The 27,496-nt window shown below is 39.3% G+C and overlaps 1 protein-coding gene across 6 annotated transcripts in view; it reads left to right on the forward strand.

The window, feature by feature from the left end:
• The window catches only part of LOC134336732 (breast carcinoma-amplified sequence 1 homolog), a 152,790-nt gene that overhangs the window by 93,681 nt on the left and 31,613 nt on the right, over positions 1-27,496 (forward strand). For all 6 annotated transcript variants that reach the window (XM_063031188.1, XM_063031145.1, XM_063031163.1 and 3 more), the window contains 5 exons: positions 689-850; positions 4,206-4,268; positions 5,501-5,656; positions 7,615-7,632; positions 7,824-8,000. In XM_063031188.1, coding sequence (XP_062887258.1) covers positions 689-850; positions 4,206-4,268; positions 5,501-5,656; positions 7,615-7,632; positions 7,824-8,000 — 576 coding nt within the window. The remainder of the gene's footprint in view (positions 1-688; positions 851-4,205; positions 4,269-5,500; positions 5,657-7,614; positions 7,633-7,823; positions 8,001-27,496) is intronic.

Below are 27,496 nucleotides of genomic sequence, written 5' to 3' on the forward strand. Positions count from 1 at the left end.
ATGCCAGCAGAGATATGTCAATCATACTTCTCAGCCTACCGTCATTTGAAAGCTCAAGGAGTTGATCTTTTTCCCGCGCTGACGTGGAAGATCCACTGGAAACATTCACAAATGGGTCACGGACACATTCCTTTGCACCTCTTGGGTCACTGATGACCTCGCGTGCATTAAAGTTCAACAATGGGCATGACAGGGAATGAGGAAAGGTGCAGCTGACTCATATCATTTCATATCGCCAAATCATATCGTTCCCTCGCGGCCCGCTGGTTGGGGACCACTGTACAACGCAATTACAAGTTTCGTGATAAAATAAACAAATTAATGAAAACCAAAACCCTATATTTTAATAAATGCATCTTGATATCAACCATTGTCTGTTGGCGACAATCTGTGCCCTCTTCCTTTCCAGTCCTGTTGAAAGATCTCAACCCAGAGTGTTAACTGTTTATTCCCCTCCTTAGATTTTGCCTGACTTGCTGAGTTCCTCTTTCCTTGTGTGCGTGTTGCTCAAGGTTTCCAACATTTGCAGCATCTCTTGTGTTTATCCCCAAAGTGGACTGTGCATCTTGATTTTTATAGAAACCAGATTGTCTCACTCATTTTGAGTAATACCATAGGATTTCTATATTTAGGGAATAAATGCATTAAGAAGCTGTTTGACACACATGATCTGGAAACTAATTTCTAGGAAACTGGTGATGGTAACAAGGATTATATGACATCATCCAATGGTGATAACATATCTCAAAATCCAGCATCTGCCAAATCATCTGAGAAGGATACTGAGAAGGAACATAAAACAGGGACGCCTGCAGATGATAATTCTGTCATGAATTTCTTCAAAACACTTGTAAGTAATGATAAAATGTGGTTTTAATTCTTGACATGATTTTTAGCATATTAGCTAGCAGGTAAAATTGTTTCTGGTTTAAAGAATACAGGGCACAAAGTTATGCAAATTGCAATGAAAGAAGTCACCTCTATTACTTTTAATAAAATTGTAACATTCCCCTGGCATACAGTATGTTATGAAATTTGTTTTACGGTAGCAGTACAGTACAATACAGTAAAAGACTATAAATTACAGAAAGAAATATATAATGAATAGTGCAAAAAAGAGCAACAAAAATAGTGAGCCAACTCAAGTGCTCATTTACTGTATATACTTACTAAATGTCATGACAGTACTTGCTTCCACCACCTACACAGATAATGTATTCCAGATTCAACACACCATCTAGTTATTAAAAAAAATTCCCCCATGTACACTCTAAAACTCTTTCCACTGACCCTAAACCAATATCCTCTAGTTTTTCATACTATTATTATAAGAAGCTTATGCCTCTTATCACTTTGTACACCTCTGTCAGGTCAGCCTCAACCTCAAAATTTCAAGTTTATCGTTCCTCATATCTGAAATTTTCCATCCATTCTAACACCTTGATGAACATCCTCTGCACCCTTTCCAGTGCAACCACATCCTTCCTGTAATGTGGTGATCAGAACTGCACACAGCAATCAGGCGGTGCCGAACCAGTGTTTGATAAAGCTGTACGATGGACTCCCTGCTCCAGCGTTCAATGCCCCAGCTAATGAAGAATGAGAACGTTGAGCACATTGTTTACAATAATATCTACTTATGCTGCTTCCCTTTGAAATCCTTGGACATGTACACTAAATTCTATCTGATCTTTAATACTCCATAGGGTCCTACTATTTATCAAGTATGCCCTCATGAATCCGAAGTGCAGAGGAGATTCACCAGAAAGGGATGTTCCAGTTATGAGGAAATACTGGATAGGCTTAGTGTGTTTTCCTTGGCATAGAGAAGGCTGGAGGGGACTCTAACCTTTACAATCTGTCTCTGATTAGGGACACTGTTGAAGTTCTTACTACTGAAGTTCAGTTGTACTATATCAACCACGCTACCGTTAACAAACGATTTTGTAACTTACTCATATACCAATGCATCCTGCAAGTCAAACACATAATGATGTGTTAATCTCTTAGGTGTTATATGTTGAACAATGAATATTAATTTCTAGGCCTTTGGTATATTTATGTTGTATTTTCTGGGATATTTCCTTCTATCTCTTACTTTTGATGTTGCTTTGTGATAAACAACAAAGGGACCTATAGAAACTCCAAGGATTGATCCTTGGCCTGCCTCTTAAAAACCACACTTTGGGTACATCACCTGAAATCATCGGTAAGGCTTTCCAACTATACTGGATCACCCCTTCCCTTCCTTCAAACCTTCCTATTGATTACTCTGTTGGTCCACCAACAAGACCTGGAGGCACAATTTCTTTAATGAGGCATTGATAAACCAAAAACACCATCTTCACTCACCCTTAAAAAAACACCAAACTTCCACAATCAAATCAATCTCTTCATATCTCCATCACTGAAGCTATATAGCATGACCCAATTTGGGTTTTTTCTTGGCTCATCAGCTGTTGAAAACCTTATTTATAACCAAGTTACCTCCAGCCAACTCTTCATTTTGTTCGGATTGGGCTCCCATCCTTCATCCTCCACGAATACTAACACCAGCCACCTTTCACCCTGTTCTTATGAAATATGTCTCTCAAATCCTCTAAGTTCAAGTTTAAAATTTTTATCTTTACTTAAATCTTTCCCTGGGATATGTAACTTCCTCCAGCCCCACAATTCTTGAGAACACTGTGGTCTACTTACTGTCATTTCTTTGGATGTTCACTATTTTGAACAACATTTATTTCCACCATTCTGGACATTATATTACTGTTCATCCCACAAATCACTTCATTCTTAAACACACTGCCCAGAAGGAGTTTTTCTTATAAGCATATACTCTTTGGCTCATTTTGTCCTTCATGAGAAAACTTCTATTAGCTAGATTGAGACAACTTAAGGACAAATAAACTTTTCTCCAGCTTTAAGCTGGGTACAGATATCGATTATAATCAATGATCTGATGACAAACTCTGCCATCTTCTTCAGGGATCATTCCTGAAGATGATGGCAGTTTGCCATTAAAACTTCAGTTATAATCGATACCTGTACCTGGCTTGAAGCCTGAGAAAAGTTTATTTGTCATATACACCAGGAAAGCACTAGATCCTTCTTCAAGTTAAGGACATTTTATGAATCTATGTTGTTATTATTGATCTTTTCCCTTGTAATGATCAAAGAATTATTACTTAGTGAAAGATATTATTTTCCTTTGTTATAATTTTTCCGATGTTCATAGGAAAATAAAGCATATGTTATTAATATTTGATTCTAAAACATTTTATGTTAGTCATTTTGTTTTGCCTTGTGTTGATAACCTTACCATGTTATGACATATTCATTATCAAGGCAATCAATGGACAACATTGGAAGTGTTAGACCTTATGCAAGGATGCTTGGATTGAAAGAAATTGAGGCAGAAATTCTTCTTCAAAGCATAGAAATATATTTACTGTTTTGTTTTATTTCATTTGTGTTTTATTTTCTAAGTCTGTTAAGTAACATTGTCTGTCCCTGTAAGACCTTGATCATGCAGAACCCAAATTTTATATCCAACAGTGAATAAGCCTCATTCGTTGAATTCATAGAGTCACTTACTCACTCAGTGGCTTACATCACATGTGAATCTTGCCAGTGAAGCTGGCCTTGCAAAACCAGCAGGTTAACTCACTGAACTAGTAGTGGCATGAGCTATGTTAGTCATTCTCCCTGTACAACTGTGCAAGTTTCTGTGCAGGTTTGTAGGTGAGATCTCTCACATATTTGTTGTACCTGGTGATTTCACTATCTCCTTGTGAGTTTCTGCCCCAATAGTTGGGTTGGGAGATTGGGAGAAAACTTGCACCAGGATATTCCCCAGCACCTTCTACTCTTCAACTCTAAAACAATTGGCAGAAATCTGGGAGCAGCTGACCTGCCTGGAAACCTGATGTAGATCCGTTTAGAAATGGCCAGAATAGGAAGTACAATCACACGGAGACAGAATTCCGAACTCATAGTAAATAGCTGGACATCTGGAAAGTGAATAAGACAGCGCAAGTTGCTAATCCTCTTTTCAATTAAAAGCAAATTGGTATGGTGGCACAGAAATGCTTTCAAACAGGCCTTGATACTTAAAGCAATTGGAATTAATTTTATAATTCTAAATAATTTCTGTGTTGGTTTGTCAATATGCAATTGAAAACTGCACAATGTGCTGATTATTTTAGGTGACTCCAACGAAGTCCTCTACCAAGATAGAGCACGACTCACATCAGGCATCTGATGAAAAGGTATATTTTCTCATTTATCCATTTATGGTTTTTCAATACAACTGACTATCTTCAGTCAAGAGAACAAACCTATGACTTTATTTCAGGAAATCTGTTTTTTAAGTAGTTGTACAGTACCTCGTGATTAATGACCTTTCAATATTTTTTTCTCCTTCCTGCAAAAGTACGCAGATTAGCATGCTTGCAGATCCATGACTTAACTTTCAAGGGCACAATGCAATGGATTTTTGATGTAATTCTGCTTTTCTTACAGTGTTAATCATTTTAACCTTTCTTGTGTATCATTGAAGTTTTGAATGCAGAATCTCTTCTCAGCTTTTAATGTCATAAATAGTTTGCTACATAATGGGCTAATCTAAATAGAAAATATCCAGCTTAATTTAGCATAATTGTTATATGATTAGCATCTTCAACACACAAGGAATATTTATGTTAAAAGGTAACAACTATGTTTGTTAAAGGTCACATTGAAGATACAAAATGAGTGTAAATATACTGTAACTACAGTTCAAGACTGGAATTTTAAACCATAGCATTATCAGTAATTAGTAAATGAGATACTCAAAGTACATATGACTATTTAGAAAACCAATTTCTTTTTAACACATTACAATAAATATGTAGTCTGTTTTTGCAGATGGCAAGTGGAAAAAAATGCTCAAAAATCACTGAGCTAATGATTGAGTTAATTACTAATGTGCAACAAAACTGAAATTAATTTTTCCAACAGTTCAGGTTTGTTAATTTGTTTGATTAAATGCAACTGGCATACTGTAAGTTCAGAATTTTTAAGTCGCACCAAAGATCTTCAAGGAAAGCAAAGAAATATTTTAAAATTCCATTGGCATATTTATACTTGCACTTTCCAGTTTGCCGTTCACCACAAACATTTATAGCCAAACCATTGTGAGTGGAGATTTGGAAGGAGGATGTTAAATATAATCTTTAAATAAACAATTCATGTGTATCAAATATTTGTGCAAAGAGTAGTTTATTATTGTAGTGTTATGTTTTATGTGATAATAATGCAAAGGATGGAAATAGTGTTGTGGACAAAATTCTTAAATAAAGGCATATAAACTCAGCACCTTTCACAACCTAACTTTTGTGAAGGACTGTTAGAATGAGGAAAGGGCCTGACTTTTTTTCTTTACTCAGCTGATATCAGTGGTGTTGATGCCAGTAGAACTGTCACATTGAAATTCTACCTTTATTTTCTGAATGGTTTGTAGAAAAAAGTAAATGGTGAACACAAGGAACCAGCAGCCAAAGCCCACAAATTAGAACAACAGAGGGTATCCAAGACTAAAGGTACAGATTCCGCTGATGGAGCAAAATCAGAAAAGTCACCAATACAAAGTCCATTTGGAAAATTGTTTAAGCAAAAAGTAAGTAATAATATGTTTGCTATTCTAATTTAAAATTATGTTAATCTCACTGCAGTAATTTCTTTCTATAAAGTTCTTTGCTGAAACAGAAATAAATAGATATTCTACTTGTAAAAGTTTTTTAAATATTTATTTTAAAGTACAGTGGATTCTGGTTAATTGGGCCCCATTGGGTACAGTATATTATGGCCCCATTAAGCGGCTGCCTGAATTGACCAAAGTTTATGGAAATAGTTGAAAAGGTATAAAAAAAGATAAACTGAGTAACAAATTATGTATTTATATGAAATACAGAACAAATTAGAATACTACCAATAGTACTACAGTACTAAAGAACTGTGTGTTTGTTCCTAATAGTTATTAATGGAGGAATTCATCCAATAAATGCAATGAACAAAATCAACACAGATACTGTGTGCAGACAATGGACTGCCTTCATACAATGCTATCAATGATTGCATCCTGTAAATCTTCTTTTTCATTGTACATTCAAGATTATTGTCAATACGCTCAAATTTTTGTCCTTCCTAATTTGCTCAAGTGGTGAAATTGTATCATTTTCACTCCTGTCTGCTTCTGGCATCTCCAAATCTGATCGTTTGACACTGCGGTGAGTCTAACAGTTCAGAAATGTCTTACTGCTTATTTCTCCCCAACTATCAGTGACAAAAATCACTGCTTTTTAAACAGAAACACATGGCAACTGACGCTATTTAAAAACTGTTCATTCTAAACGGCCACACACGCGCATGAGAACGATGCTGGTTAGCACCTAGTCAGTAAGTCTTCTACCCTAATTAAGTGGCATATTGTCCGAAATAAGGAAAGGGAATCCGGCCAATGTTCTCGATTTGATTTTATTCTTTAAGAGTTTTCCAAAATAAATGGCTGCCCTGATTAATGGATGACCCAATTAAGTGGAATCCACTGTAATTTTTGTTGAATTGGATATACAGGTACATGTAGCTTGCTGAGTTCCTCCAGCATTTTGTGTGTGTGTGTTTGTGTGTGTGTGTGTGTTGCTTAAACTAAAAACATTCTTGCTTACTCATAGCAATGTAATTAAAATAGAATGACTGAAATTAAGAGAAAAAAAAACTGCCTATCATATTTCAGGGAACCATCAGCATTATAATTTTTTACTAAAGCAAATATGTTATTTACAGCAATAACCTTACAATAACATTGCAGTTTTAAAATATAACAAACCTATCACTGAGTAGGACTTCCCACAGGAAAACAAATTTATAACTTAATATTTAGAAATCCAAGTAAGTTCAAAAAGTTACACGTACATCAAATAAGTATTTGCTTGTTCATTTATTTAAAGCAGGTCTTCTGGCAAGGCTGGTATTTATTGCCCAATTACTATAATTACCCAAGAGAAGTTAGGATAGCCATATCCTGAACAGGACAAACCTTCTACTGAAAGTACACCTAAAGTGCATTCAGACGGGAAGTTCTAGGAACTAGACCTAGCAGCAAAGGTGATACCTTTCTAAAGACATATGATGAGTCTTTTGGAGAAAAATATGTTGGCAGTGCTCTGCACTTTTTAAACTTGTTCTTCACAGTGGAAAACATCACAATTTTCAGCAGTGCTATCAGAGAAGGCAAGTAATTTTATTTGTTGCTATTGAAATTTGTAAACTAATGAATATTTCTGAGCATTCATTTCATCTTCATAGAGACAGGGATGAGTACTATAAATGTTGAGGAACAGAATTGTAATTAAAAAAATATATACCTTAAGCGTTCAACCCTACATTTTCTGTCACTCTGACATGCCTCAGTTTCAGAATCAAAGCCTGCGATGAATCTTGGTGTAGCAGTGACCATGGCACGTTGGTGCGCTGAACCACTCACATTACAGATGTGACATCTCAGAAGTTATATATTTAATGAAGTAAAACCTTGTTTAATAATTAATTTATTGTGGTCTCTTTTTTTTTAAACAGACTATCAAGGAATCACAGGTCAGTGAAATTCAAAATGTAAGGCAATTGTATATTTTAAGTTCCATGATGCTAATTCACCGACTGTATTCAATTAGTGACTGGGAATGCTGCATTTAATGTCTTGTGCATAAATTTTATTAAGCTGTCATTATGCTCATGTGAAATAGATAAAGGTATATTCCATTTATTCCATTCCATTTATTATCCAGTTTGAACAAGAAAATGTGGCTAGTACTCCTAATATGAAAGCAGAAAAGGGCACGTCACAACCACAGAAACAGATTTTCAAGCAGGGAAGTAAAGATTCTGAAGTTGCACAGCAAATTAAGGCTGAAGAAGAAGTTAAACCAGCCAAGAAGGGCTTCCTGAATTTCTTCAGACAGACGGTAAATGGATTCTGCGTGCATGCTTATTAACTCATTCAATGCGGTGTCGAGTTAAAACTAAGACATCTTTTACTGCTCGGCATGTAAATCAGAATCTTCTGGACAGATCTTTTATTTTACTATCAAAATCTTCTGAACTGACCTCTTTATTTTAGAATTATTTGTTGGAATCTACTTAGAGAAGGTAATCTAATAATTCAGTAAAGTTGATATATTGGATATGGGTACAGAAAATGGGAAGTACATAGAAATAGAAGGTTGATGCCATCATAAACAGAGGAAGATGAACAATGAAGATTTAAAGTAGAATAAAGTGTCTAATTCAGAATTGTTTATGTATTTTTGTGAGCTTAAACATAATAGTTAAAGAATTCAATCCTAAAAACCTAAGGAATGAACGTTAAAAACCTCCATAAATTCTCTGTGGCAACAAAGTCTTCCAGCGGATATCATTTGGTGAATATTGTGAAATAAAAATGGAAAGCCTTATGAATGGAAAACTATTTTCATCTCTGCAGTGGAAATGATGATTTATTCTGAAGGAAAAATTGTCATTTAAGTTTTCACATGACTGCATTGAAATCCTGCAACATGTTTAAGAGCAGTGCACACATTAGGGAATGAGCATAGAACTATGACCTTTAACCAATTTGCAAAATAGCTTCCAAAATCTAATGTAGTTTGAAAAAAAGCTTGTATTTATAGCACTTTTATTGGAGTAAATAGAACCAAGACAGTTCAAAGGTGTATTATCAAGCATAATCAAATACCTAATCCACATGATGGGAATCTGGGGCACACTGGCAACACAGCAGAGTAGCCATGAGTGCAATGATATTACAGCACAAAATCCCAGGTTCAATTCCATCAATACTTGTAAGGAACTTGTACATTCTCCCCGTAGCAACATGGGTTTCCTCCGGGTGTTCTAGTTTTCTCCCACATTCCAAAGATGTATGATTTAGTAGCTTAATTGTTCACATGAGTGCAATTGGTTAGTGTAGGCTCATTGGGCCAGAAGGGCCTTTATCTATTCTGCATCTCTAAATAATTAAAATTACATGATAAAAAAAGCAAAGTTAAATAGATAGATAGATACTTTATTGATCCCAAAGGAAATTACAGTGCCACAGTAGCATTACAAGTGCACAGATATACAAATATACAAAGAGAAGTAAGAAAGAATAAAACTAAGTTACACAGCTAGCTCTCAAGGTGCATCATGTAGAGAGTTTTAGGGAGGAAATTCAAGAAGATCCTTATAGCTGAAGTATAGCCCATAGTGTGGAATTCTCCAGTGGTCAGAATTGTGGCAGCACAGATATCTCAGAGGGTTAGAACTGGACAATATTTCAGAGAAGGGAATAGACGAACCATGGAAGACTTGGAAACAGTGTTGATTACGTGAATTCTAAGAATAATAAAACCAAGCCCTTATTTAATTCAGAGCCTGTTGAGAACCGAGGGACTTTTGACTCTCAATGTAGAAGAAATGGTGGACAAACAGACTTTGGCCAGTTAAGACTTGGAAAACAGAGATTCGAATGACATAAAGTGAATGGAAAGTATGTGGTTCATTGAAATAGTCAGGTCTGGAGGTCCAAAGGCTTGGAGAATGCTTCAGCAGCAGAGGAGTTGAGTTGTGTCAATTTGAATATAGTTACTATATGAATCATTAAAGGGGTTTTGTTCATTCTTAGACACTTGGCAATAGAAAGTTACTAGATAAAAAAATAATTCAGATGTATAAATCATGACACATTCAAAGGAATTATCATTGCATAATATTTATTCATATCAGAATTACACTTTGTACAATCAGATTTAATAATATCGGCATACATCATGAATTTTGTTGTTTTTGCAGCAGCAGTACAATGCAATTATAATAGGAAAAAGTGAATTACAGTAAATACATGTGTGTGTGTGTTATTTCACTATTTGAAATTCTGCCAAAAATAGTTGTGTCATCAGCAAATTTATAGATGGCATTTGAGCTGTGCCTAGCCACACAGTCATGGGTGTAGAGAGAGAGAGAGTAGAACAGTGAGCTAAGCACACATCCTTGAGGTGCGCCAGTGTTGATTGTCAGCAAGGTGGCATGTCCCCTTGCGAGGGTTCACCCTCTTGAAATACAGTCTCATGTCAGTCTCTGAGACAGACATCACAGGGTCATGGGTGCTGCAGGGATCCTCACAGCTGTAGTATTATTCTCCCTTTTAAAGTTTGCATGAAACATGCTGAGCTCATCTGGAAGTGAAGCACCACTGCAATTCATTATTACTACTTTTTTTATTGCAACACCAACAAATTAAACTCAATACAACAAATTGCCAATTACATTTTGACTGTTTTACCCAGCCACCCCCCAATCTTCATCACCATCCCTCCTCCACCCCTCTCTCCCCCCCCATCTCTCTCCCCTCCACCAACCAACTGAGTAGTAGTACATACACAGACAAAGCATTCCTATTTCAACAAAAGATCTTTTAAGTTAGATATCAAATCTGTCCACATTAAGATTGTGTTCGGTCGTGCATCATTTACTCTTGCTGAAGAAAGTTCCAGGTAAGAAATGTCCAAAGAACTCAGGAGCCAGTGAGTATTTGAAATATCACGAGGAGGTTTCCAACGCCAGACTACAATCTTCTTAGCTGCAGTCAGACCTGCCAGCCAGACTTTGCGTGTTTTTTCCATAAGGGAAAGGTAGGAGTCATCATTTAGAAGATGTACAGCAGAGTCCATTGGTAGTTGTACTCCCAGTAGTTCTGTAAGAGTACTTGTAACCTTCCCCCACAAACCAAAAACCCCTGGACATTCCCATACAACGTATATAAAAAAATCAACAGTTCCGTGGGAGCAAAATGAGCAATATGGGTCAGGAACCAGTCCCACTTGATGTCTAATTCCTGGTGTTAAATATGCTCTATGACAAAGCTTCAAGTGTACATACTGATCATTTGGGTTTTTCGAAGCATTATCCCAAATTGCATCCCAGTCTATGTTTTGTCCCAATTCAGATATGTCCCTATCCCAGGCTTTCATTCCTATTGTGGGCATATATTTCTGGGAGTTTAATTTATCATAGATATATGACACTATCTGTCCTGGAGCACTCTGTATCCAACTTAAAATGGGACCACTGCAATTCATGATGTTAGATTTCGCTTAGTGGATATCAGAGAGCAGTCAAACAATTTAGAGATAGGCAAGGGTCAAAATGACATATCATATAAGATTTTGCATTATATTCCAGATATTTGAACAATGAAGGCAGTCAAGGGGCATCAAGAGTGAACAAGGAGGCAGTGTTGAAGCCAAAATTGGATCTGCCGTGGTTTTATTGAGTGTAGGGCATGTTCAAAAGGATCCCACCACTAAACACATCTTTCCCTCCCCCCCCCCACTTTCTGCAGGGATCACTCCCTACGTGACTCCCTTGTCCATTCGACCCCCCATCCCTCCCCACTGATCTCCCTCCTGGGACTTATCCTTGTAAGCGGAACAAGTGCTACACATGCCCTTACACTTCCTCCCTTACCACCATTCAAGGCTCCAGACAGTCCTTCCAGGTGAGGCGACACTTCACCTGTGAGTCGGCTGGGGTGATATACTGTGTCCGGTGCTCCCGATGTGGCCTTCTATATATTGGTGAGACCCGACGCAGACTGGGAGACCGCTTTGCTGAACACCTACGCTCTGTCCACCAGAGAAAGCAGGATCTCCCAGTGGCCACACATTTTAATTCCACATCCCATTCCCATTCTGACATGTCTATCCACGGCCTCCTCTATTGTAAAGATGAAGCCACGCTCAGGTTGGAGGAACAACACCTTATATTCCGTCTGGGTAGCCTCCAACCTGATGGCATGAACATCGACTTCTCTAACTTCCACTAATGCCCCACCTCCCCCTCGTACCCCATCCGTTATTTATTTTTATACACACATTCTTTCTCTCATTCTCCTTTTTCTCCCTCTGTCCCTCTGACTATACCACTTGCCCATCCTCTGGGTTCTCCCCTCCCCTTGTCTTTCTCCCCGGACCTCCTGTCCCATGATTCTCTCATATCCCCTTTGCCAATCACCTCTCCAGCTCTTGACTCCATCCCTCCCCCTCCTGTCTTCTCCTATCATTTTGGATCTCCCCCTCCCCCTCCCACTTTCAAATCTCTTACTAATTCTTCCTTCAGTTAGTCTTGATGAAGGGTCTCGGCCCGAAATGTCGACTGTACCTCTTCCTAGAGATGCTGCCTGGCCTGCTGCGTTCACCAGCAACTTTGATGTGTGTTGTTCAAAAGGTTAATTGACCTTTTGCTGTTCCTAGTTCTTCTGTACTTATGTTCCATTAATCCCCTGGTAATAATAGAAGGAGAAAGTATTCTGTGGAAGGAGGAACTTAAAAACAAATTTTTGGGTTATTAATTGGGCTGAAGTCCAACAAGTGCCTTGGATCTGATGGCCTGCACCCTATGGTTTTTAAGTAAGTGGTTGCAATGACAAGTTGGTTACTTTACAGCAAAATTCCCTTAAGGTTCAAGAGGACTGGCACATTTACCTGAAGTTTAATCTGTCATTATGTAAATGCAGAAATAAATTATTAATGAAATAATAGCAGGACCTTTGTAAGGTCATAGGCCATAAGAACAGAGTCAATGTGGCTTTATGCAAAAGGGATTAGTGTTTGACAAATTTCCTATGTAACAAACATGGTGAATGAGGGGATAGCAGTAGCTGCGGTTTATTCAAATTTTATGAAGGCATTCAATAATATTCCATACACAATATAGGTGTGCATAAGTCAATGGCAAATATTATGGCATGGATAGGGGAATTGCTAACAAAAAACAGGGAGTCCAGATAAATAAGTGAACTTTTGATTGACAATCCGTAAGTAGTGCCAAAGATCAGTGGTGGGACCTCAAGTAATTCCAGTATGTATTAATGACTTGGGTATAGGGTCCTGATGATCCATTGAAGGGTTAGCACGTTGTGAAGAGGGCACAAAGAGGTTGTAATAAGAATTGGATATATCAAGTAATTGGACAAGAAAATGGCTGATGGAATATAATGTGGGAATTAAAGGTTATGCTTTTTGGAAGAGATGATGTATAAAGAATACTATTATTTAATTGGTGTAAAACTACAAAATACTGTGGTATTAAGGCTCCTGGTATAAAACACAAAAGATTGTGTAAGGGGTTCCTATTTTTTATGTCACTGCGTAGTCTAATTAAAATGGCTTCTTTGTTATGTTATAATTGAAAGGGTTTCTTTGTTATGTTAACTGCTGAGAAAGTCCTTCCCGCTAGCAGTTTGTTTGAATCACGTTACTGATAAGAAGATGTTATGAACCAATTGGGATAGTTGTCATGTTTTTGGTGTATCTGTAAGATATTGTATGCGCGGGGTTTTGGGGCAGAAGGCGGGAGAGAGAGACAGAGGATGGACCAGGTGCTGTGAGTCCGCTAACGGGGTCGGACCCCAAGCGGGACGTTCGGCGAGAAGAGGAGATGGAGAATGACTCGTGTGGAGCGTCTGGTCGACCACCGTTGTTGGTCGAGGTGGTCCAAGGGGTCGCAGGGTGAAGAAGGAGGGTCCTGAGCTCCAACTGTTTGTGCACGAAGAGATTGAACTTTGATAGGTGTGGCGCCTTTTATTTTCCTTTTATAGTTTATTCTCTATTAATTATATAGTTCCAGTAATATCTATAAACTGTAAGTCATTTAATCGTATCTGTTATTTGGGTGGGGTGGGGTACATCACACAGCATCCACACAAACTTATTAGCCAGTTTGGTGGGGCCGAAGGCTGTTTCCCTCGACAACAGCGAGCCGAGCGACCCTGAGGCTGGCCAGGGGGCTACAATTGGTCTATAGATGCAGCACATAATATGAGAGGCAAATGGAGTGTTGTTCTTTTTTGCAAGGATTAGGGAGAATTAGCAGAGAAGTTTGATGTAACATTGCAGAGCACTGATGAGATCACCCCTATAGTACTATGTATAGTTTAGATCATGTTTAAGGATCTACTTGTATTGGGGACAGTCCAATGAAGGTTCATTAAACTGATTTCTGAGATGAAAGGATTGATACATGAAGAGAGGATGAGCAGGCTGACCCTATTATCAAATGGGTACTGAAAAATGAGAGGAAACGAGAAAATCTGAAGATGCTGGAAATCCACGCAGCACGCACAAAATGCTGGAGGAACTCAGCAGTCCGGGCAGCATCTATGGAAAAGAGTACAGTCCTGCTGAAGGGTCTTCGCCCGAAATGTCGAGTGTACTCTTTTCCATAGATGCTGCCTGGACTCCTGAGTTCCTCCAGCATTTTGTGTGTGTCGAAGAATGAGAGGAGATCCGATTGAAATATGTAAAACAAAATGGATTGACAGAGTTGATCCGGAGAGGTTGTTCTCCATTGTAGGCATAATTTCAAAGTAAAAGGTTGTCCATTTCAGAGAAAGATTAAAATTTGTTCTCTCAAAAGGTCATACTTCTTTATTATGTATCCTGAGAGAGCTGTGAAAGTAGCACTTATTGAATATATTCAATATGAAGACTGCAATATATTGGAAATACATTGGGATATTCATGATTTTTGAATGGGAAAGTGGTGCTGAGGCAGAGATAGGACCAGCTATGATGTTATTGAACGTCAGAGAGGCTCGAGGGATCAACTGGCATACATTTCGCATTGAATCTAGTAATAACACAACAGGAGCCCCAGAATAGCCTACTTTTAAAAAATGCTTCACAATTCAGAATGGGCAAATAACAGGATCCAGAGAAATTTGCTTTCCTTTTGTTGTTTAATTACTAGTTTGATTTGTAGTGAAATTTTTAGTCCTCAATATATTGACTAAACAAAATAGAACATAAAATTACTTTTTAATGCATTATTTAAAGTGAGTCCCATCTCCTGGAGTGAGTTGCATTAACTGTGCATGCCAGATTGCATTAGTAATGCAGGCTGGGCTCCTTTTCAAACTCTGCAACAGCACACATTTGGAGGCACATACTTACTGACAAGCTGACAGGAAAAAGCAATAGTAATAAAAGACTTATAGAATTTTATAGTACAAAAGGAGGCCATTTAATGCATTGTGCTTTATATTTTTCTGGAGCTATTCCAAACTAATCTCACTGGCCTGTTATCTCCAAATGCCAAATACTTCTCTTGTTTTAAATGCTCATTCATGTTATTTTTAAAATATGCAGTGGTCTCTGCACTAGCTATTCCCTATTTGAATCATTGGATCCCTTTGTTCTTACCCTGTGTCTGCATTTTTTCATTAGATTTATATTCATGACCCTTGATTGCCTCCAAAAATGCATTGCATCACACTTTTCATTTTACATTACACCTGCCATCTGTCTTTCTAATCTGCTAACTTATGTCCAGTATTGGTTCCTGCAGCCATTTCCAGTTTGCCTTGTTGTATCATGTCATCAGTACACTTACAAATTGTGCTGCTTAAACCAGATCATTTATGACCATAAACAAAAACTGGCCTCTAAAATAAAACATCTTATCTGTGCACATAAGTGAAACATTTGCATGCTAAATCTCATTTCCAAAAGATTTTGTTCCTATTGAAGAATCTTTTGTGGAATTGTAAAGAAAAATCTCAACATTGCATTTTAGAAAATTCATACATGATTTGTTGATATAAGCCTTTAATAGCAGCAATATAATTTTAAAGATAAATATAATTTCAATTTCACTAGTCAGTGGAGAATATTCTTCATTTCATAAAATCTGAATGTTAAAACCAATTTTGACTGAACACATGCTTGGAAGCAGGAATGATTTACATAGCCCCACCATTATTTCCTTAGAAACATTCAAGAGTCATGACCTTAGTAAAACATTGTTAGCATTGTTTAGGACTACATCAAATACAACATGGCACAATTATGGTGTGTCCTAGATTTGACCAGAAATTTGTGATGCAACCAAGCTTGTTAGGTAGAATTTGAATTAGGCACTCTAACTCAATACATACTAAACGTAGATTACTTTGAGTTAAGAGCTTGCCTTTGGCATTGATCCCAAATCCAAATGAATCAACATGCAATAGTACTAACAGCCACAAATGTTTACACATCAGACATAGTGAGAAGAGTAGATTCCAGCACATTGCCTTCCACATTGAAAATGTCTCAAAGCACTCACTATTAATACTGATAAATGATGCAGAAGCATTCTAACTGGCCCCAAACCATTTCTCAGTGGGTAGAAATAAATCACACAAAATTAAATTTTCTAGATATCGAAAATTCAGTATGCAGTGAAACAATTAGCCAAGATGTCTGTAAAGTAGTTAACAAATTGTTCTGACCTTGCTTTATGAAAATTGTGAAGGTACTTCAATTAAAAGTTAACGTAAAAAGTTATTGTAGCACCATGTCTATCACCCAATCTATTGTGCTGAGCTTTACAATCAGGACATCAAAGGTGCAGGCTGGGGGATTTTAGTTTCTGTTCTTAAAACCCACTACTTCCTGCCCTTTACAATTTAAATTAGGCAGTTTTTCCTCTTTTAAAATGACATTAGTTAGTAGACAAAGAAGCAAACATTAATCCACAGTGCAAATGCTGAAAATCCAAAGTGACATAAAATTCTGATGAAAGGCAAACAATCAGAATGTCAGAACTTGTTTCCTTTCTGTGTAGATGGCCACAGCACTTCCAACATTTTTACTTCTTGTCACCCTAAAGCATATGTAATGATGAAATTCCATTATATGTTCGTCATAAGTAACAGTAAATCATGCACTTTCCAGTTGTTCCTTCATTTCGTCAGTTTATACAGAAAGCTATTCTCTCAAAAAGGAAAGGTTTGAAAAACAAATTCTGATTGGAAAGGAATTGAGCAAGGGGAGGATGGAGAACCAGCATAGAGAGAGCCAGTGCATACTCTTATCTCATGTTTCATTTAATGTTGCAGATCCTCAACATATTTGCAACACGGAAGCATACATGAAATAGGTACTAATACACTGGATGCTTTATTGAGTTTTTCTTGTTTTACTTTTTGTGAAGTAATGGCAGATTGTATTATGATTGTAGCCAGTCAAAGAGAATGAGAAGCATGATGATTCTGTTGAGTCATCTGCAAAGCTTTCAGAAGGAAATGTAAGTGCCTCTTTCATACTTAAATTGCCAAAAGATAAAGGGCACCAATAAAAGTTCAAAGTAAATTTATTATCAAAGTTCATTTAGGTCACCATATACACCCCTGAGATTCTTTTTGTTGTGGACATTCACAGTAGATACAAGAACACAATAGAAACAATGAAAGACGGTGGCCACCAGGATGGACAAACAACCAATGTGTAAAAGACAACAACTGTGCAAATACAAAAAGAAAGAGGAAAAAAATGATATTAATTAATTAATTAATTAATTAATATTGAGAACATGAAATGGAAAGGCCTTGAAAGTAAGTCCATAGTTATTGGGAAAAATTTAGTGTTGAGGTGAGTGAAGTTGAGTGAAGAAATCCCCTCTGGTTCAAGAGCCTGACAGTTGAGGGGTATTTTCTATTCTGAACCTGGTGGTGTGAGACTCCTGGACCTCCTTCCTGATGGCAGCAGCAAAAAAGAGAGCATGGCCTGGATGTTCTGGGTCTTGATGATGGGTGCTGCTTTCCTGCGACAGTACTCCACGTAGATATGCTTAATGATGGAGAGGGCTTTACCAGTGATGAACTGGGCTGTACCTGTAGTGTATTCAATATTTCAGTAATATTTGAGTAAGATGGTAAATATATTGTTTGATTAAGCTTGCTTTGTTTATTTACATATTTCATGATGGGTTATATGTAGGAAGTATGTGAATGGTATACATCATTATGCCACTATGTCATATGTGAGTGCCACATTGAAAAATGAAGGAAAGAAATTGAAGTAGACAAGTATCCCAGCTCCTGTGTTTTTCACTAAATTAATTTCTGGAGTTACAAAACTTAACAATAGTGATGAAGAAGGTTTAAAATGAGCCCGAGACAACTACCTACCTGATGAAGCACAGCACCTTTTCCTTCAGATGAGAAGAGAGGTGTTTGAATTTTTTTAAAAAAAGACAGAAAATAGACAAATTAACAAGCAATGAATACTGCCACAGGTCCGTGAACACTGAGTATCAGGTGATGATAATAATAATAATTATTCATAAATAAACAGAAATGGCTACATCGGAAAGATAGACACGTTTGACTGCACAACAGATAACTGGATGACGTATACTAAACAAATTGAATAGTATTTTGAAGCAAATGAAATAGGCAATGAAAAGTGAGTTCCAGTATTGCTGAATGCAATGGGTGGAAAAGCATACAGTTTCCTTAGAAGTTTAACTGCTCTAATCAAACCAGCCAAAATGAGTTTTGCTAATATTGTGAACACAATGCAGGAACATTTAGAACCAAAACCATTGTTGTTTGCAGAAAACTTTAGGTTTCATAAATGGAGTCCATTTCACTTTACTTGCTTGAATTGAGGGAATTGTCTAGCATTCAGTTCAGTGACAGGCTTAATAATGGTGAGTGCTTTGAGACATTTTCAATGCGGAAAGTAACATGTTGGAATCTACTCTCCTTGCTATGTCTGATGTGTAAACATTTGTGCTGATTGTACTTATTGTATGTTGATTCATTTGGATTTGGGATCAATGCCAAAGGCAGAGAGTGGTTATGAGACCACTAGAAAATGATGCTGGAAAGATGGGAATGGGGGATAACAAAATAGCGGTCGTTCTGAGTAAGTATTTTGCGTCAGTCTTCACTGTAGAAGACACTAGCAGTATGGGGACATTCCAGCTGTCAGGGGTCATGGAGTGGGTGAGGTTGCCATAGCTAGAGAGAAGGTTCCTGGGAAACTAAAAGGTCTGAAGGTAGATAAGCCACCTGGAGCCAATGATGTACACCTCAGAATTCTGAAGGAGGTGGCTGAAGAAATCATGGAGTCATTAGTTATGACTTTTCAAGAATCACTATATTCTGGAATGGTTCTGGAAGACTAGAAAATTGCAAATGACATTTGACTCTTCAAGAAGGGAGAGCAGCAGTAGAAAGGAAACTATAGGTCTGTTTGCCTTACTGTAGTGGTTGAGAAGACATTGGAGTCGATTATTAAGGATGAGATCTCAGGGTACTTGGAGGCACATGATAAAATAGGCTATTGTCAGCATCGTTTCCTCAAGGAAAAATCTAGCTTGCCTATTTTGTTGGAATTCTTTGAAAAAATAACCGGCAGGATGGACACAGGAGAATCAGTTGACATTGTGTGCTTGGATTTTCAGAAGGCCTTTGACAAGGTGAAACACATAAGGCTGCTTAACAAGCTATGAGGCGATGGTATTACAGGAAAGATTCTAGCATGGATAAAGTAGTGGCTGATTGGCAGGGGGCAAAAAGTGGGGGAAAAGGGAGGATTTTCTGGCTGGCTGCTGTTAACTAGTGGTGTTCCACAGGGGTCTGTGTTGGGTTCAATTCATTTTATGTTATATGTCAATCATTTGAATGATGGAATTGATGGCTTTGCTTCATGGTTTGCAGACGATATGAAGATTGGTGGAGGGGCAGGTAGTTTTGAGGAAATAGAGAGACTACAGAAGGACTTAGACAAATTAGGAGAATGGGCAAAGAAATGGCAGATGGAATACAGCGTCGGAAAGTGTAAGGTCATGCACTTCGGTAGAAGAAATGAAAGGGTTGACCATTTTCTAAATAGAGAGAAAATACAAAAAACTTAGACACAAAGGGTCTTGGTAGTATTTGTGCAGGATTCTCTAAAGGTTAATTTGTGGGTTGAGTCTGTGGTGAGGAAGGCAAATACAATGAGGACTAGAATATAAAAGCAAGGATGTAATGTTGAGACTTTATAAAGCACTGGTGAGGGCTCACTTGAAGTACTATGAGCAGCTGTGGGGCCCCTTATCTTCGAATGGCTATGCTGAAACTGGAGAGGTTTCAAACAAGGTTCACAAAGATGATTCCAGGATTGAATGGCTTGTCATATGGAGAGTGTTTGATGACTCTGGGCCTATATTCACTGGAATTCAAAAGAATGAGAGGTGACCTCATCAAAACCTATCGAATAGTGAAAGGCTTTGATAGAGTGGATATGGAGAAGATGTTTCCTATGGTGAGAGAGTCAAAGACCAGAGGACGCATCCTCTTAGAATAGAGATGAGGAGGAATCTCTTTAGCCAGAGAATAGAGAATCAGTGGAATTCTTTGCCACAAGCAGCTGTAGAGTCCAAGTCTTTATACATATTTATGGCAGAAATTGATAGGCTCTTGATTGGTCAGGGCTTGAGGGGAATCGGGTAGAAGGCAGGAGATTGGGGCTGAGAGGAAAATTGGATCAGCCATGATAAAATAGCGGAGCAGACGCGATGGGCCAAATGGCCTAATTCTGCACCTATATCTTATGGTATTTTAGTCTTATGTTCTTATACTGAACTGAAAACTCTAGATATCCAAATATGAACTTGTACTGGAGGAAAAAAAAACTTCTGTGGGAATGACAGACAGAACGACAATTAGGAACAAGCCACTTTGGGCCTGTTGGTGGTAAAAACAGGAGGGCTCAGCGTCATGGGGTCATTAGTGACTGAGCCAACTGGAACTTAATTGAAGATCCATCACCATTTGCCTACCACATCCCCTGCAATAGAGTCTACTGAAAGCAAATTGGGATATGTACTGGATGATGCCACAGCAATGTTCAAGGATGACATTGGAAAACTCAAATATCAAAGGTAAAATTGTGTTAAATGAACATATCACACCCAAGATTAACAAATCCCATCCGGTTCCTTATACCATCCATGTTAAAGTATCCAGTGAGCTAAACCACATGGAGCCCGAAGGAATGCTTTCCAATGTTGAGAGTAGCCCATGGGGAACGACAGTGGTCCCAGTAGCCAAGACAGATGGGGCTGTCAGGATCTGTGGTGATTTTAAGATCACCATCAACCCAGTTATCAAATAGATCAATACACTCTCTTTAGGATTGAGGATATTTTTGCCAACCTGTCTGGAGAGAAGCACTTCAGCAAAGAAGAGTCAGAAGTGTTTCTCACCGTAAACACTCACAAAGGGCTTTATCACTAGAATTGGCTTATTTTCGGAATAACAACACTCTGGCAGAAAGCAATGGTCCGGATGCTGCAACGCTGCCCAGGCCATCAGTGTTAACTGGATGACATCATTGTTACTGGTAAGGATGACGAGGAATCCACACAATCTGTGCGGATTGGAAATAACATCTCCACCTTGCTCTGGCGCACCTCGACTTATGTGGTTAATGGTTGGAAGGGCTTTACTTATGATGTAATGGGCTCCACCTTGCTCTGTGCTCTACCCTCTCTACACCCATGACTGTGTGGTTAGGCACAGCTCCAAGGCCAAGTAAAAATTTGCTGATGATACAATCATTGTTGACGGAATCTCAGATAGTGATGAGAGATTGTATAGGAGAGAGATATACCAGCTAGTTAGGTGGTGACGCAGCAACAACCTTGCACTCATCATCAGCAAGACCAAAGAGCTGATTGTGGACTTCAGGAATGTTAAGATGAGGAAACACACACCAGTCCACATAGCGGGATCAGAAGTGGAGAGAGTAAGTAATTTCAAATTCCTGGATGTTAATATCTCTGAGGACCTAACCTGGTCCCAACATATTGATGCAGCTATAATGAAGGCAAAACAGCAGCTATATTTCATTAGGAGTTTGAGGAGATTTGGTATGTCACCTAAAACGCTCACAAATTTCTACATATATCCCATGAAGATCCCACAACTCAGGACACATGCCCTCTTCTCATTGTTACTCTCAGGAAGGAGGTACAGAAGTCTGAAGGCACACACTCAACAATTCAGGATCGGCTACATCCCCTCTGCCATTCAATTTCTGAACAGACTTTGAACCCATGAACACCACTTCACTACTTCTTTATTTCTGTTTTGCTCTTCTTAGTTAATTTAACTATGTGTTAATTCACAAGTTTTTTTAACAGTATATTATCATAAAACATAGAATAGTACAGCACAGTACAGGCCCTTTGGCCCACAATGTTGTGCCAACCCTCAAACCCTGCCTCCCATATAAGCCCCCACCTTAAATTTCTCCATATACCTGTCTTGTAGTCTCTTAAACTTCACTAGTGTATCTGCCTCCACCACTGACTCAGGCAGTGCATTCCATGCACCAACTACTCTCTGAGTTAAAAAAACTTTCCTCTAATATCCCCCTTGAACTTCCCACCCCTTACCTTTAAGCCATGTCCTCTTGTATTGAGCAGTGGTGCCCTGGGGAAGAGGCACTGGCTATCCACTCTATCTATTCCTCTTATTATCTTGTACACCTCTATCATGTCTCCTCTCATCCTCCCTCTCTACAAAGAGTAAAGCCCTAGCTCCCTTAATCTCTGATCATAATGCATACTCTCTAAACCAGGCAGCATCCTGGCAAATCTCCTCTGTACCCTTTCCAATCCTTCCACATCCTTTCTATAATGAGGCAACCAGAACTGGACACAGTACTCCAAGTGTGGCCTAACCAGAGTTTTATAGAGCTGCACCATTACATCACGACCCTTAAACTCTATCCCTCGATTTATGAAAGCTAACATCCCATAAGCTTTCTTAACTACCCTATCCACCTGTGAGGCAACTTTCAGGGATCTGTGGACATGTACCCCCAGATCCCTCTGCTCCTCCACACTACCAAGTATCCTGCCATTTACTTTGTACTCTGCCTTGGAGTTTGTCCTTCCAAAGTGTACAACCTCACATTTCTCCGGGTTGAACTCCATCTGCCACTTCTCAGTCCACTTCTGCATCCTATCAATGTCTCCCTGCAATCTTTGACAATCCTCTACAACACCACCAACCTTTGTGTCGTCTGCAAATTTGCCAACCCACCCTTCTACCCCCACATCCAGGTCGTTAATAAAAATCACGAAAAGTAGAGGTCCCAGAACAGATCCTTGTGGGACACCACTAGTCACAATCCTCCAATCTGAATGTACTCCCTCCACCACAACCCTCTGCCTTCTGCAGGCAAGCCAATTCTGAATCCACCTGGCCAAACTTCCCTGGATCCCATGCCTTCTGACTTTCTGAATAAGCCTACCATGTGTTACCTTGTCAAATGCCTTACTAAAATCCAAATAGATCACATCCACTGCACTACCTTCATCTATATGCCTGGTCACCTCCTCAAAGAACTCTGTCAGGCTTGTTAGACACGATCTGCCCTTCACAAAGCCATGCTGACTGTCCCTGATCAGACCATGATTCTCTAAATGCCCAGAGATCCTATCTCTAAGAATCTTTTCCAACAGCTTTCCCACCACAGACGTAAGGCTCACTGGTCTATAATTACCCGGACTATCCCTACTACCTTTTTTGAACAAGGGAACAACATTCGCCTCCCTCCAATCCTCCGGTACCATTCCCGTGGACAACGAGGACATAAAGATCCTAGCCAGAGGCTCAACAATCTCTTCTCTCGCCTCGTGGAGCAGCCTGGGGAATATTCCGTCAGGACCCTGGGACTTATCCGTCCGAATGTATTTTAACAACTCCAACACCTCCTCTGCCTTAATATCAACATGCTCCAGAACATCAACCTCACTCATATTGTCCTCACCATCAAGTTCCCTCTCAATGGTGAATATTGAAGAGAAGTATTCATTGAGGACCTCGCTCACTTCCACAGCCTCCAGGCACATCTTCCCATCTTTATCTCTAATCAGTCCTACCTTCACTCCTGTCATCCTTTTATTCTTCACATAATTGAAGAATGCCTTGGGGTTTTCCTTTACCCTGCTCACCAAGGCCTTCTCATGCCCCCTTCTTGCTCTTCTCAGCCCCTTCTTAAGCTCCTTTCTTGCTTCCTTATATTCCTCAATAGACCCATCTGATGCTTGCTTCCTAAACCTCATGTATGCTCCCTTCTTCCACCTGACTAGGTTTTCCACCTCACTTGTCACCCATGGTTCCTTCACCCTACCATTCTTTATCTTCCTCACCGGGACAAATTTATCACTAACATCCTGCAAAAGTTCTCTAAACATCAACCACATGTCCATAGTACATCTCCCTGCAAAAACATCATCCCAATTCACACCCGCAAGTTCTAGCCTTATAGCCTCATAATTTGCCCTTCCCCAAATAAAAATTTTCCTGTCCTCTCTGATTTTATCCTTTTCCATGATAATGCTAAAGGCCAGGGAGCGGTGGTCACTGTCCCCAGATGCTCACCCACTGAGAGATCTGTGACCTGACCCGGTTCATTACCTAGTACTAGATCTAGTATGGCATTCCCCCTAGTTGGCCTGTCCACATGTATTGCATTATGCTACTGCTGCAAAGTTAACAAATTTAGTGACAAATGCCAGTGCTGTTAAAGTTGATTCTGATCTCCAAAATCTCAAAACAGTGTTAAAAAGATAACATGATTATGGGCTCAGAACACAACATGGCAATTGTGAATTTTTAAAAACAAGCTTCACTTACTGTGATCACATCATTGACGCACAAGAATTGCACAAGTGTGCTGAGAAAATTCAAGCAGTGATGGACATCACAAGGCGAAAGGACATGTCACAGTTGAGGACCTTTTTAGGATTTGTCATTTACTGTAACAGGTTCCTGCCAAACCTGTCAATTGTGCTCCATCCCAAACTTCTTCATGAATTTCTAAGAAACCAGAGGTGCTGCCATGCTTTCTGAGGAATTCAGAGTTGCTGATCATCTCCACCTCTTATACCTCAATGAAGACTAGCTCATGGACCTTCGGTTTCCTCCTCCTGAAGTCAATATTAAGCTCCTTGGTCTTGGTGACACTGAGTGAGAGATTGTTGGTGACACCACTCAGTCAGATTTCCAAACCTCCCTCCTGTATGGTGATTCATCCCTACTTTCGACTCAGCCAATTACAGTGGTGTCTTCAGCAAATGTAATATGGCATTGGAACTGTGCATAGGTTCACAGTCATAAGTATAAAGCGAGTAGAGCAGGTGGCTAAACATACAGCCTTGTGGTGCACCTGTACTGATGGTGCATGTGGAGCAGATGTTGTTGCCAATCTGAACTCACTGGAGTCTGCAAGTGAGGAAATTGTGGATCCAGTTGCATAAGGAGGTATTGAAGCCTAGGTCTTGAAGCTCATTGATTAGTTCTCAGGGAACATACATCAAAGTTGCTGGTGAACGCAGCAGGCCAAGCAGCATCTATAGGAAGAGGCGCAGTCGACGTTTCAGGCCGAGACCCTTCGTCAGGACCTGACGAAGGGTCTCGGCCTGAAACGTCGACTGCGCCTCTTCCTATAGATGCTGCTTGGCCTGCTGCGTTCACCAGCAACTTTGATGTATGTTGCTTGAATTTCCAGCATCTGCAGAATTCCTGTTGTTTGCGTTTAAGTTCTCAGGGAGCTCTTTTTTCTGACGGGGAGGGATGGGGATGTATTGCTATTGTCTTTTTCCTGTGAAGGAGAGGGTCAGGGATTGTTATTGTTGCTGGGTTTTTTTCTGCGAATGAGGGGACAAAGATTTGTATTGTCGTTATTTTTTCTGCAGGGAGAGGGTTGGAGATTGTTATTGTTGTTTTTTCTGCAAGTAAGGGGATCAAGAATAATATTGTCATCGTTATTTTTTCTGCAGGGGAGGGGACGAGGATTGGTATTGTTGCTGTCTTTTTTTTCTGCTGGGGAGAGTCAAGGATTGTATTGCTGCAGTTTTTTTCTGCTGAGGAGGAGATCAGGGATTCTGGGGTCTACAAATTTTGTTTCTTTTACTTTTCACGTGTATTGTATGGTTATCTGGAGAAAACAAATAGCAGAGTTGTATTATACTTGCATACTTTGACAATAAAATTAACCTTGGACCTTGAACCTACTGAATACCAAGCTGTACTTAATAAAGAGCATTATGATGCATGTATCTTCACTGTCCAGGTGTTCTAGGGTTGGGTGAAGAGCCAGTAAAATGGCACCTGCTGTTGACCTGTTGTGATGCTAGGCAAATTGGAGTGGATCCTAAGTCCAAAGTACATGTTTTTATCAAAGTACTTATACATCACCATATGCAACACTGAGATTCAAATTCCTGCAGGCATATTCAACAAATTTATAGAATACTAACTATAACAGGATCAATGAAAGGTCAACTGGTGTGCAGAGGACAACAAACTGTCCAAAAGCAAATATAAATAAATAGCGCGAACATGAGAAACAGGATTAGATTAGATTAGATTATGAGGACACGCAGTCCTCATTTATTGTCACTTGGTAATGCATGCGTTAAGAAATGATACAATATTCCTCTGGTCTGATATCACAGAATCACAGGACAGACCAAGACTGAAAAACTAACAAAAACCACGTAATTATAACATATAGTTACAACAGTGCAACAATACCGTAACTTGATGGAGAACAGACCATGAGCACAGTAAAAAAGTTCAAAGTCTCTCGAAAGTCCCACATCTCACGCAGACAGGAGAAGGAAGAAAACTCTCCCTGCCATTCCCGACCACGGTCTGACTCTGAGTCGTCCGAAAACTTCAAGCTCCGATCAGCCCTCCGACACCGAGTACCGAGCACCATCTCTGCCGAATGCTTTGACCTCAGCCTCGGTCGCCTGCAGCAGGCAAAGCTGGGGATTTTGGGGCCTTCCCGCCGGAGATTCTCGATCGCACAGTAGCAGCGGCAGTGAACCGGGCATTTCAGAAATTTCTCCGGATGTTCCTCTGCTTCTCACGTCTATCTCCATCAAATCAGAATTGTGCGCGGCATCCTATTTACAAATACGATATCATTTCACCTGAGAGCTGCGCGTGCTGCGTCGCGCTGCCATCTTCTTCTCCCGCCCAAAGAAAGGATAAAGGATCCTTAACGTGAGATCATTGGTTGTGGAAACATCTCAGTGGATGGACAAGTGAATGTAGTTATCCCCTTTGTTCAAGAGCCAGATGGTTGGAGAGCAGTAACTTTCCTTGAACTTGGTTGGCAAGTCCTGAGGTTCTTCTTGTACCTTCTACCTGGTGGAAGCAGTGAGAGAAATGCATGGCCTGGGTGGTGGGGATCTCTGTTGATGGACGCTGCTTTCCTACAGCAGCATTTCATGTAAATGTGTTCAATGGTTGGAAGGGCTTTATCTATGTTGTACTGGGCTAAATCCACTTCCTTTTGTAGGATTTTCCATTCAAAGGCATTGATGTTTCAATATCAGTCTGTGATGCAGCCAATCAATATACTCTTTACTACACATCCATAGAAATTTGTCAAAGTTTTAGACGAAATGTTGAATCCAAATCACTTTTCAGGCAGAAGACGATATTTTTCATTACCAACTTCTCAAGGAATTTTATCACTGTGGATGGAAGTGCTACTGGACAATCGCCTTTGAGGCTGATTAGGCACTGTTATCATTGAAGCCTGCTTGAACCAGGAGGGTACCTCAGACTGCTGAA

This window comes from Mobula hypostoma, chromosome 2 (genome assembly GCF_963921235.1).
Source record: "Mobula hypostoma chromosome 2, sMobHyp1.1, whole genome shotgun sequence".
Lineage (NCBI taxonomy): Eukaryota > Metazoa > Chordata > Chondrichthyes > Myliobatiformes > Myliobatidae > Mobula > Mobula hypostoma.